Genomic DNA, 13,772 nt, shown 5'->3' on the forward strand with positions numbered 1-13,772 from the left:
GAAGGGTGATTTGCTAGGTCTACTGACTTCAACATTAATAATATTGAGAATATCTTCCCAACAGCATTAAGAACTGGCACTTGTCAAAACTTGTTATCAGGGACTCAGTAAGGGTCCATCACTTGATGTTATGTATATATGAGGGAGAACTCAAGATAAATTTTGCATGTCTGTACATACCTTGTGCTTCTTTTTGTATTTTCAATAATTTTTTTTTTCTGAGACAGGGTTTCTCTGTGTAGGTTTGCACCTTTCCTGGATCTCGCTCTGTAGACCAGGCTGGCCTCGAACTCACAAAGATCCACCTGGCTCTGCTTCCCAAGTGCTGGGATTAAAGGTATGCACTACCACCGCCCGGCTCAATAATTTATAAAATGACCATCATATTGATTTTCCTACATCAATATTAGAGACATCCTCTGTAGCACTTTGAATCACCAGAATTGCTGAAAACGGTCATACCCTTATACCCTCAATGTTTAGTAAATACCAAATTACCTTTCTGAACTTGATCACATTGTGTCAAGGTTTTGAGTGGTTAAGCTAGTTAGTTTGCATTCTGCAAAGTTTAAATAAGTGTGTGAATTCTAATTTTAATGGGAAATTTCTATTTTTAAAGGTGAAGAATCTCACCTTTGCATACCTCAGTCTGCATTATAGCCAAGAAATATTCAGGAAACATTGGTAATATCCAGGTACCATGCCAAGTGCTAGCCCTGTTACAAGATAAAAGCAGACATGATTTTTCTTGCATGGAATTTGAACTCTGGTAGGAGGTCAGCTGTAAACTAGTGATCAGGAGCACCAAGGGGCTGTAGGTTAAGATCAGGATGCTATGGGAACATGGCAGTAGGTCTTACCAGGCGGGTTGGCAAAGATTTTTCTAAGCAAGCAGTAGCTACTATACATGAAGAATAAGTAGAAATAAGTCAGATAAAGCATGATCCATGGGAAGAAGTTAACAGTTACAAAGAAAAAAGTTGAAGAATGGAGACTGGAAATTATGGCTTCTGTTGTTATCCACAGAGAAGTGGAATGCAAGAGTCACTGTGAGCCCATATGTGGCCTAAAGCATAGGCACAGGTCCAGGAATAATGTATCATTTGTGCATTCAAAAAGAATGTGCCTTTATCTTAAAAGCAATGATAATCCCTTGAAACATTTATTAGAAAAGAGAAAATCAGATTCCTATGTTAGATTGCAAAGGTAAAAATGAAGCATGTTGAAAGAGGGCACTGAGGCAGGAAATGGGGGTATGAATTAAGAATCTAATATGATATTTCTAGAGATGCACCTTGTTCTAGGAATATGGTCTTATGGTGAGTAATGCAGGGGGTTGAAATACAATGAAGAAGAGAATTAAAATGCCCTAGATTAAAGTGAAAGAAATGAGTGGATGCAATAAAATATATCCTTTTTGATTCTGAATTACTTTTACTAACATAAGAGATAGAAAAGGAAGGCACTACAAGAGTAGGGTCATCAGTTTCTTTGTGAATCTATTGTGACATGGACATCCTTGATACACCCAATGGAAGACAATTAGTTAATGATGACATGTATATTCTGTAGTTAGGAAAAACACCTATAGCTGAATTTTAAGTGGAAATATAACTTTAGTGTATATAAATTTTTTCTTGGAAAGATAGATAAACAGATGGGCAGATAGACTGGAAGATAGTCAGATAGATGTAGATAGATAGATAGATAGATAGATAGATAGATAGATAGATAGATAATGGAAAACATCTTTAGAGCCATCACACTGTGAGAGAATGATAAAGCACAAGGCAATCAAATTTGTCTAAAATGACTAACCAGGTAAGCTCAAGAAAAACAAATAGATTTAATGCAAATCAAGTGAAAAAAAAACTTTTTATGAAAAGACTAGTTGGTGAAATATGTTGGACAGATTTAATAAGTCCTTAATAAATATTAATATAGACATGTTGATCTGAGCAGTATACTTATTGTGATAACGTTTTGAAGAACATGTAAATATGTTACATCTTCTGTTCATTATCCAATGAATTTGAAATATTTTCATCTTCATTTGGAATGTTAAGTGCCACTATCATTTTTTTTTCTGAAAAAGCATTGGAGTAAACGGATGACTAGAAGGAACCAAACTGTCATCTCCCAGTTCCTCCTCCTGGGCCTGCCGATCACCGCAGAGCACCAGCTCCTGTTCTATGCCCTGTTCCTGGCCATGTACCTCACCACCATCCTGGGGAACCTCATCATCATCATCCTCATTCTACTGGACTCTCATCTCCACACTCCCATGTACTTGTTTCTCAGCAACTTGTCCTTCTCTGACCTCTGCTTCTCCTCTGTCACAATGCCCAAATTGCTGCAGAACATGCAGAGCCAGGACCCATCCATCACATATGCAAGTTGTCTGACACAAATGTACTTTTTCGTGTTTTTTGGAGTCATGGAGAGTTTCCTTCTTGTAGTCATGGCCTATGACCGCTATGTGGCCATCTGCTTCCCCCTTCATTACACCAGCATCATGAGTCTTAAGCTCTGTGTGAGTCTGGTGGTGCTGTCCTGGGTGCTGACCACACTTCATGCCATGCTGCACACTCTGCTCATGGCTAGACTGTCATTCTGTAAGGACAACATGATACCCCACTATTTCTGTGATGTGTCTACTCTGCTGAAACTGGCTTGTTCTAACACTCATGACAATGAACTGGCGATATTTATCTTGGGAGGCCCTATAGTTGTACTCCCTTTCCTTCTCATCATTGTTTCCTATGCAAAAGTTGTTTCCTTCATCTTCAAGGTCCCTTCTTCTCAAGGTATCCGTAAAGCCTTTTCTACCTGTGGCTCCCACCTGTCTGTAGTGTCACTATTTTATGGGCCAATCATTGGTCTCTACTTATGTCCTTCGGCTAATAACTCTACTGTGAAGGGGACTGTCATGTCTTTGATGTACACAGTGGTGACTCCCATGCTGAACCCCTTCATCTACAGCCTGAGAAACAGAGACGTGAAGGGAGCATTAGAAAGAGTAGTTTGCAAAAAGCAAATTCTCTCATTCCTGTGATGGTAACTCTTCAGATTTTTATACAATGTCTTCTAGAAAATATTAATATTAACATTGGATGTTGCTACAGAATTTTATCTCACTGTGGATGCTTCTGTTTAGAGATCTCACAACATAACTTTCACTACACAAATTACAGGGAGTTTATAAAAGTAGTTGAATTTGGGAAATATGTTTAGGAGACCCAAATATGCACTCGTTGTATTGCCCATATGGTCCTGGAAAATACAGTGTAGACTTAAAGTCATATCTGATTCCCATGGTTATTCCAGGATTTTCTCATTTTGTCCAAATGTCTGCTGTGACTGTGTGATTATAAATGTGTACTCTATGATCTCAGATCAATACTTAATAATATTCAAGTATTTTACCTCAGCCAGCCCTTTTCCAGTCTTTCACATGCTCTTTCTACAGCCTGTCATTAGATAATTACATCACTTAATTCCCTAGACCCTATCTTTATTTCATTGTCTATATTGGTTTTCTGACCTGTCTTGACTCTTAACAGGCTTTTGTAAGCCTTGAGTATATTGCTCTCATTATTGTACTTTCTTTCTATACCTGGTATTAATCAATAGCCAGGGATACCTTAATGTATTTTCTCAAAATCAGATAAAAATACTTGGCTACAGTTTGTTGTTTTGTTTTGCTTACTTTTATCTTCCTTTGGGGGCATAATTTTATTTTGTTTTCTTGGTTTTGGAGGGATTTGTTGTTGTATTGGTTTGTGTTTTAGGAAGATCTTAAAATTGGGTGAGAAGGGAAGGGAAGAGGACCTGGAGGGTGAGAATATGATTCAAATATATTTAAATTTTAAAATTGTTTTAAATAATAAAAACAAAATACAATAATAATTTTTTAAAAAATTCTGAAGCCCAAGTAATTGATGTCTTAAACATAAGACATGGAAATATGAGACCATTATTAGAAGGAAACCTCAAAGAAAAGTTTCAAGAATTGGGGGTGAACACAGACAGAAAAACAAACAAAAGAGCACAAAAACAATATCAAAAAGAGGCAAATTGGATTACCTTAAACTAAAAAGCTTCTGGACAGTTAATGGATTCTATGGAGTGCTAAGAGTTCCTTATATAGTATGCATAGCAAATCCTCTCATATAATGTTCTCTCTTATTCTGAAGGTTGCCTCTTTGTTGACTATTCCCAGTTATGTCTAGAAGTTTATGAAATCCTCAAAAATAAAATAAAGGTTGGAGCCAGGAGGCTCCAACAGATAGCTCCAAGCCCATGGTTCCATGGAGTGTACCAATTAAAATGGATGGGTCACAAAACAAACTGAATAGTCATGAATGTGAAAGGAGGTTTGTGGGGAGGAGGGATATGTCAGGGAGCTCAGGGAAGTGGGAATGAGAGTTGTGTACATATCTGAAATTATCTAAAATTACCGGAAAAATAAGTCACAGCTGCACACAATGCAAACATCAATATATTGTGGGGAGCCTTGCTTCAATGGACACATTGGCAACATAGCTACTGCATCCCATGCTCAGGGAGCGTCACAGGAGTGGGAAGATTGTCAGAATACCAGGAAGGCAATTGAAAAATGGGCTATACAGCTAAACAGAGAATTCTCAACAGAAGAATCTCAAATGGCCAAAAGACATTTAAAGAATTGCTCAACATCCTTAGTCATCAGAGAAATGCAAATAAAAATGATTCTGAGACACCATCTTATGCCTGTCAGAATGGCTAAGGTCAAAAACAGATGACAGCTTATGTTGAAGAGGATGTGGAGCAAGGGGAACACTCCTGCTGTTGGTGGGAGTGCAAACTTGTACAGCCACTTTGGAAATCAGCATGATGGTTTCTCAGAAAACTGGGAATCAATCTTCTTCAAGACCCACCTATACCACTCTTGGACATATACCCAAGGAATGCTCAATTTTACCACAAGGACACATGGTCAACTATGTTCATATCAGCATTATTTGTAATAGTCAGAACCTGGAAACAACCTAGATTCCCCTCAACTAAAGAATGGATAAAGAAAATGTGGTGCATATTCACAATAGAATACTACTCAGCAGAAAAAAAAAACAAACAAAAAAAATGACATCATGAAATTGCAGGCAATGGAAAGAACTAGAAAATATCATCCTGAGAGAGGTAAGCCAGACTCAGAAAGACAAACATGGTATGTACTCACTCATAAGTGGATACTAGATGTAAAGCAAAGAATAACCAGACTACAACCCACAACTCTAGAGAAGCTAGCTAACAAGGAGGACCTTAAGAGGGGCACATGGATCACCCTGGGAAGGGGAAATAGATGAGATCTCCATGAGTAAACTGAGGATGGGGGGGCAATAAAGCATAGAAGAAGGGGATGAGGACATAAAGGAACAGGATGGTTGAACTGGAACAGGGACAGAGTGGGAGAGTAAGGAAAAAGATACCATGATAGAGAGAGACATCATGAGGATAGGGAGAAACTTGATGCTAGGGATGTGGTGATATTTTATTTGTGCTGAAATGTGGTGATATTTTACTTGTGTGTAAAATAAATAAAGTTTGCCTGGACATCAGAGGACATAGCCAGCCATAAACAAAAGTCAGGTGGTGGTAGCACATACCCTTAATCCAATCACATATCAGGCAGAGCCTCTGTGTGTTCAAGGACACAGCCTAGCGTGGTGACACATGCTTTTAATCCCAGCACCAACAATAGAGACCTGGAGGTCTGTACAGACAGGCAGTGATGAGGAAGTGAGGTGGCTGGGCTAAGAGTCAATGAGAAGGCAGAACAGGAAGGCAATAAAGGTGCAGGTTAGACAGGAAGAAGGTTAGACAGGAAGAAGCGCTCTCTTGGGAAGCTACAGTGGCGTGGTGAGCTAAGGTTACCTGGTGGATATTCCTATTTCTCTGATCTTTACAGTTTTTACCCCTGTATTTGGCTCTGGGTTTCTTATTTAATAAGACTGTTTAGAAATTCATCTACACAGGGAAGTTCCCAGGAATGCACCAGGATGACACCAGCTTAGACTACTAACAATAGTGGAGAGGGTGCCTCAACTGGCTTACCCAGTAATCAAATTGGTGAATTTTCTAGCTGTCATCATAGAGCCTTCATCCAGCAACTGATGGAAGCAGATGCAAAGATCCACAGCCAAACACCAGGCCGAGCTCCAGGAATTCAGTTGAAGAGAGGAAAGAGGGATTCTATGAGCAAGGAGCATCAAGATCATGATGGGGAAACCTACAGAGACAACCGAACCAAGCTAGTGAGAACTCATGAACTTTAGACCAACAGCTGTGGAGCCTCCATGGGACTGGACTAGGCCCTCTGCATAGGCAAGACAGTTGCATAACTTGATATACTTAAGGAGCCCCATGGCAGTAGGATCAGGATCCATCCCTGGTGCATAAGTGGGCTTTTTGGAGCCCACTACCTATGGTGAGACACCCTGCACAGCCTTGAAGCAGGAGGGAGGGACTTGGACCTGCCTCAACTGAATGTCTCAGACTCTGCTGACTCCCCACAGAGGGCTTACCTTGTTGGAGGAGGGAATGGGGGATTGTTTGAGGGAAGGCTTGGGGAGCAGGAGGAGGGAAGAGAGGGCGATCTGTGGTTGGTACGTAAAAAGAATTTTAAAAATCAAAATAAAAGAATACCAGGAAGTCTGCTGTGTGAATGTTTCTTAGAAATGTCTACTTAAATGAGGCCTGCACAATGACATTGTCAGTAGACATGTTAATACAGAAGGGGAAAGATCTCACAGGGCCCCACCCCTAGATAAAGAACTACAGGCAGCTATTAACTGCTGAGAGAGAGAGAATTAGGTTCTCCCTGGTATGAGCCCTGATTACTTTTCCAATGCAAAGTGGTGAGCCCTGAAACCATATCCACACAAAAGACAAATATGAGCTCAGCAGCTTGTATTTTTAATTTTAGATGGTAGATAGATAGATAGACAGACAGATAGATGATAGATAGATAGATAGATAGATAGATAGATAGATAGATAGATACAGACAGACAGACAGACAGACAGACAGACAGACAGACAGACAGACAGATAGATAGATAGATAGATAGATAGATAGATAGATAGATAGATATGTAACAATAATAAAAGAGGAAAAGGCTATTGTGTTGAGAGGGCTGATATGGGATAGATTAGAGGGAGGAAAGGAAAGGAGGAGTGATGTGATTATATTTAATTACAAATGTAAAAATAAAATAACTTAGTAATTCTGTTGTAGCCTGTGGCCTGGGTCTTGCTGAGATGCTTCAAAGCCTTACTAAGAATGTCTGGGTCCCCATAAAACCCTGCTATACCCAGGTTTACCAGGAAATTTGGGTAGGAATGGGGTTAATGACCTTCATCATTTATAAAATCAGGAGTACTGATAAAAGAAGTAAAGCTTTGAAATGCTCCAGTCCTGAACCTGCCCACGGCCATCATTAACCGCTCCCTGAATCCACTGAATCCTGTTGGCTAAACTTAAACAAGCTGTGTTAGATGGGAACATAGAACATCACTGTACACTTACCTAAGTACTATTTACAATGTGGCATTAATAAATGTATGTAAGCAGCAAAAAATAATAAAAATAATAATGTAAAAAATAACAATAAAAATAATAGATATTACCCATTTGTATATTTCCTGGGCATATTCCCAATGGTCTCTATATCCTACCAGAGAGACACCTGCTCATTCATGTTAATTGCTGCTCTATACACAATGACCAGGAAGTAGAAACATCCCAGATCAATGCTTCTCAACCTTCCTAATTCCATAACACTTTAATACAGTTCCTCATGTGGTCACAATCTCAACCATAAAATTATTTTTTTACTACTTCATAACAGTGATTTTGCTACTATTATAAATCACAATGTAAATATCTAATATGCACGATATTGATATGCAACCCCTCAAGCCACAGGTTGAGAATCACTGTGCTAGATGTCCAGCAACTAATAAGTGAATAATGAAAATGTGGTACATTTACATAATGGAATATCATTCAGCTCTTAAGAAAAATTAAATCTTGTTAGCATGGCAGAGCTATCCCCGTCACTCATCTGTCATGTGGCAGCATGGGTAGGGGAGAGATGCCCCCGAGCCCTCAATGCCTGAGGCAGGTGGGAGAGCTGGCTTTGAAGGTGTAGGTGTGGAAGATCTGACCTTGAGGACATGAAAGCAGGAGAACTGCCCCTGCCCCTTGGTCATCACTGCAAAGGGTGAACTCACCAAGGCAATGCAGGAGAGCTCACCTTGGTGGGAGGACAAGGGAGAGATGGAGGGCTGACCAACCATGTAACTACCCAGGCCCAGAACCAGGGTTGTGGGTTGGTCCACCCCAACATTCACCCCATCAGTGATCTGCTGGAGCCCATGAAGGGACAGTTCCTGCAGACCCAAAGCTGCAGGATTTCCACAACAGAGGGCAACTGCAGGATAACAAGAGGAGTCCCAGTGAGGACCCAACATTGATAATGTAGCAGACACCAGAGGCCTTGAGCCAGACCAGTGACTCTTTGCAATGAAAGTTTACAAGTAAAGATATATGGACCAAAGGGTTTACTGTGTGACTTACTGTGTCACACTACAGCTTCCCTGATGAGATTTTTTTCCCCTTTTTTTCTCTTCTTTTTCCTTTTTCTCTTAAATTTTATTGGAGGATGGGCTGCAAGGGTAGAGAGCAGATATGCAGGGACGGGAAATGAATGGGATAGAGATGCATGATGTGAAAGACAAAAAGAATAAATAAAAAGAAAGTTAAAAAAGAAAAGAAAAATGAAATCATGTAACTTGTAGGCAAATGCACAGAGTTTGAAACAACTGTTCTGAGTGAAGTGGCCCAGACTCAAAGAAACATCTTTTTCTGCTGTTTGTTCTTAATTTTGTATTTCTTCTGTTGAGAATTTGTTCTGTGTCAATTGGTTGACCAGTCATTGATTAGATTGTTTGATGTTTTTGATGCTCAGTTATTTTCAGGTTTTTTTATAATTTAATTTAATTTTACATATCAGCCACGGATTCCCCTGTCCTCCCTTCTCCCGCTCCTCCACCTTCCCCCCAGCCTACCCCCCATTCCCATCTCCTCCAGGGCAAAGACTCCCCTGGGATTCAGCCCAACCTGGTAGATTCAGTCCAGGCAGGTCCAGTGCCCTCCTCCTAGGCTGAGAAAAGTATCCCTGCATAAGCCCCAGGTTCTATATCCTAGATATTCAACATATTCTTGATATGTAGTTGAAAATATTTTCCCATTCAGTAGACTATCTCTTGACCCTGAAGGTTACGAAGAAGCTTTTGAATTTCTTATAACCTGTTTCTTATTTCTTGTTATGGGAGTCCTTTTCAGAAAGTCCTAGCCTGTGCTTACTTACACTTTGTTTTACTTAATTTCCTATTAAATTTCAAAGTTTAGTTCAAACAGATAGGGAGAGAGAGACCGAGAGAGAAAGAGAGAGAGAAAGAGACAGACAGACAGATAGATAGATAGATAGACAGACAGACAGACAGACAGACAGACAGACAGACAGATAGATAGATAGATAGATAGATAGATAGATAGATAGATAGATAGATAGATAGATAGAAGGATAGATAGATAGACAGACAGATAGATAGATAATCTAAGATCAGGGCTGGAGAGATGGCTCAGCAGCACAAACCATGTACTCTCTTGCAGATGTCCTGATTTGGTCCAAGCATCCACATAAAAGTTGCTCAAAAATCCTGTAACTCCAGCTCCAGGGATATATGATGCCTCTGATCTTTGAGGACATCCACACACAGGCACTTATGCATAGTAAAAAATAATAAAATAAAAATTTTAAATTTAAGATCCACAAATAAGAGAAAACATGCAATATTTATCTTCCTAAGTCTTACTTACTTCACTTTTTTTACTTTACTTTTTAAAAGATTTAGTTTTATTATTTTAATTAAAATATTTTGTGACATTTTCATACATTAATATTATATTTACATCATTTCTAGCCTTTCTTCTCCCTGTATAAGTCCTCCCACTTTCCCCAAATTCACGACCTCTTCTTTATTATTTTGATAAGTATACATATATATGTATATATACACATCCATACAGTCTTCTGAGTCCATTTAGAGTTGCTCATACATGTGGACGGGGGTGGGGGACTGCGGGGGGGCAGTGTTGACCACTGTGAACTGGATAACCAACCTATCAGGGGCTCGTCCCTGGCAAAGAATTATCCTCCCTCTCAGCAGCCATTAATTGCCTGTAGCTTTCCCTAAAGTTAGAACCTTATGATAGTCCCCCATTCACATTAGCATGTCAGCTGCTGCTGTCATTTGGCTGGCCTTATTTAGGCAGCCACACTGTTGAGATTTCATATGTGCAGCATCTCTGTTATACGTGGAAAACACTATTTTGTGGCAGATGTCTTGGTCCTCTAACTCTTCCACAATGTTCCCTGAATCTGAGGGGTAGGAGTTGGGTTGTAGATGTATCTATAGGGTGTGGATGTGCCATAGTCGTTCTCTGCATTCTGACCAGTTATGGATTTCTATAATAGTCTCTGTCTGCTACTTTTTTTTTGAAGATTCCTTCATGAGGCTCCCAAACTACACCTACCTGTGGATGTAAGAATATGTATGTTGATGCAGTTAAAAATTACACTAGTTTAGGAAAGAAGAGCCGTAGGTCTCCTATAAGATCCATGACCTCACCAGCCATGGGTAGATGGTTAAGTTTTAGAGTACCAGGAATGAGTTCCTTCCTACTGAGCAGAACTTAAGTCCAATTAGATGTTGGTTACCTCAGCTTTCTTTCTCCACTGTTTCAAATTTGTCATTTTTGAGATCTTTCCCCACCTAGGTATTTTTTGAAGCTGTTATAAATAAGATTTTGTTTCCTGATTTTCTGCTCCATAAATTTATTTTTGGTATGCAGGAAAGCTATTGGGTTTTGTGTCTTGATTTTTTTTTCATTCTTCTACTTTGTGGGAAGTATTTTGAAATCTAAGAGATGTTAAGTAGAGTCTTAAAGTCTTGTAAATGTAGATTATTGTTGGGATAATTTAAGTTCTGTGGGATTCTTTATACAAAATTAGATTTGCATGTCCAAAAATAGACATTACTATCACCTCTTACAACCAATAAATATAAGACCAGTGAGAAAGAATTCATAATTCTCGAATGTCTACGATGTACAGATGTACGTTGCCTAGCTGATCATTGCCGTGTACATGGAGCTGGTCCAGAAGTAAGAAACTACAAGTCATCTATGGCTTCAGGACCATTGACAGGGAATAAGCCATGGCATTAGGACATAAAGGGAAGCCTACAGAGAATGGTTGAGAGAATGGTGATGTAATGTCATCAACATTTTTCTGAAGAAGTGAGGATGAAAAGTGAGTAATCAAATGGGGTGGGAATCTAGGTTTTTCTTTTATATCTTAATTAGAGTAAGAATTAAACATGGTCTGGGCCACTTTATCTTTTGTCTTATTTCTGTCTTTAACATATTAGCAGATAAAGGAAGCTGGTCACAGAAGTCTGAGCCATCCTAGCAACATGACCATTTCTCACATAAGTCCTCTTTACAGGAGGCCAAGTTATACTAACAGGCTGCTCACTTCCTGGGAATGTTTCCAAACTGTATCTTCAAAAGCCACTGTGGCTTCTTTAGTAAATTATGACCTCAAATGTATTTTCTATCCATCAGTGGAGTCTCTGCTTATTTCTAGGGAATTTGCAAACTCTCTTCCTCAGGCTCCCCTCCCCACTCCACAAAGAATAGGCTTTACATGAACATGTAAACAAATAAGCATCCACTCATGACTTTCTCTCTAAGTCCACAATCCCTTAAGTGTTGTAATGTGTGATTGGCAGTGATAATCAGTCACTACTGTAGGACTCTGAGAAAACAGGTCCTACAGAGGTCCTGGGTAATTACAGTCTTTAATGAGTTACTGGAATCCTCTGGGATGCAGAGCCTCTTAGGCTCAGGGATGACTAGAAGGAGATATGAGAGAAGCAGAGATGTGGACTTAGGGGATGACTATGGGACTTGTTAGAACCTGTGTCAATGGTGAATAAAGAGCAGTATCTTCTATCAGATCTTGGGCATCATCTTGTGTACTCTAGGTAAGGCTAAGCTCTTTCTTACAGTTCTTTTAGCCTGAGGATATCCATTGTGTGATGTTCTGCAGCACAAGTTTTCAGGTATGCTAAAATTATTTGTTATCTCTTCCCCCTGAAGAATTTGCTGTTGTTGAAGTATTTTGTTTCATGGACACTATTTATAATCTCTTTAGTAATGAAGGACTTCTTTACAATTATACCTTATGTAAAGTTCTCAAAGGTCATACCCTTGCAGCACAACTGTTTGTTTGAGTTTTTGAGAAAGGGACTCACTTTGTTGTCTAAGCGTGCTTTGAACTCAAGGTGATCTTATGGCCTCAGCCTCTCAAGCGATGTGATTAGTTATGAACTGCTATGCCCAGCCTGCCGGTCCTTACATCAGTTTCAACACACCTTCTGTGGTTCTTAAATCCTTAACATACCTTCACCTATGGAACTTTAATAAACTATGAACAAGTAATTAAATTTGTCTGACAGAGCTCAAAAACCTATATGTTTAATAGTAACGGCTGCAATTGTTCCTAAATACAATCCACTGACAGTACTATTGACTTCACCTGTGTGGCCATTTGTCATGTAGAATCTGAACTTCAGGGGCATAATCAGTGTCTGTGATAGATTTTAGACAGGAAATTTAGGACTTACGAAAAATATGTCAGTGGGTCAGATGTACAGTTTTCTGTAATATTGGTGACTAAAAATAATTTCCTCATGCTTCTGTTCAGTGAGTGTGATTGAAGTTGATATGGGAAAATAAGTGTGATGATTAATTTGTTTTATACATTATTGTAAATATAAAAAGAAGCATGTACTTGTTTCAGAATCTCTGGGGCTATTCCTCCCATGTCTATACTATTATTTGAAGAGTTTCTTGCATATTTAATGCGAGAAACACTTCCATTAAACCATTCATATGCTGTTGAGATCTAAAATTGTATCTTTGACAACTGAAGAAGATACAGTTACTAGGTCATCAGTGGCAACAACTTTATTAAGGTCTCTGGTTTCTGATTATTCCACCTGCTCCTACTCTAGACACAGGTCCCAATCATTCACAGAACAAGCAGAATTTCAGAACCAGTGTGATTTTCCCTATATGTCTCTTCCCTTTGTAATGCTCAAATACGCACACAGTGAATGCCATAAACATCACCAACAGGATAAAGATCCCAGCATTTGATTTTGACTCATACAGCCTCTACCCTGTCCCTGTCTGTCTCTGTCTCCGTCTCTATCTCTGTCTCTCTCTGTCTCTCTCTGTCTCTGTCTCTCTCTTTCTCTCTCTCTCTCTCTCCATCCTCACTTTCATTTTTGTTTGCCTGTTTGGGGATGTTTTTCTTTCTTTGATTGTTTGATGCTAGACATAAAATACAGTACCTTAGACATATGCTAGGTAAGAGTTGTACCACTGAGCAGCATTCCCAGCCCTCCCACAATGCTCAAGAATCCTCCTCTGCTTTCTTTGCCAAACTTAAGACAGGTTGAGTATTATTAGAGAAGGTTATCCAGAAGAAATATAGCAGGAGACTATTCTTAATTGTATAAATTCAGTATCTGCAGGGACAGTCAGCAGAGTGGAGTTCCTGAAATATTAGAGATAGAAGTTGTAAGCCCAAA

General features: G+C 39.3%; 2 protein-coding genes across 2 annotated transcripts; both read left to right on the plus strand.

The window, feature by feature from the left end:
• Positions 1-2,110: 2,110 nt before the first annotated feature.
• LOC128121894 (olfactory receptor-like protein I9) lies at positions 2,111-3,055 on the plus strand. The gene has a single exon (XM_052756964.1). It carries the CDS (start codon positions 2,111-2,113, stop codon positions 3,053-3,055), a length of 945 nt encoding a protein of 314 aa, XP_052612924.1.
• Positions 3,056-7,301: 4,246 nt separating this feature from the next.
• LOC128121416 (ATP synthase subunit ATP5MJ, mitochondrial-like) lies at positions 7,302-7,484 on the plus strand. The gene has a single exon (XM_052756109.1). It carries the CDS (start codon positions 7,302-7,304, stop codon positions 7,482-7,484), a length of 183 nt encoding a protein of 60 aa, XP_052612069.1.
• Positions 7,485-13,772: the final 6,288 nt, after the last annotated feature.

Source organism: Peromyscus californicus, unplaced genomic scaffold (genome assembly GCF_007827085.1).
Source record: "Peromyscus californicus insignis strain IS unplaced genomic scaffold, ASM782708v3 Scaffold_3__1_contigs__length_106647218, whole genome shotgun sequence".
NCBI lineage: Eukaryota > Metazoa > Chordata > Mammalia > Rodentia > Cricetidae > Peromyscus > Peromyscus californicus.

What these genes read in the sequence shown, in the direction of transcription:
- LOC128121894 (XM_052756964.1), top strand. Translation starts at nt 2,111, where the DNA reads ATGACTAGAAGGAACCAAACTGTCATCTCCCAGTTCCTCCTCCTGGGC.
- LOC128121416 (XM_052756109.1), top strand. Translation starts at nt 7,302, where the DNA reads ATGCTTCAAAGCCTTACTAAGAATGTCTGGGTCCCCATAAAACCCTGC.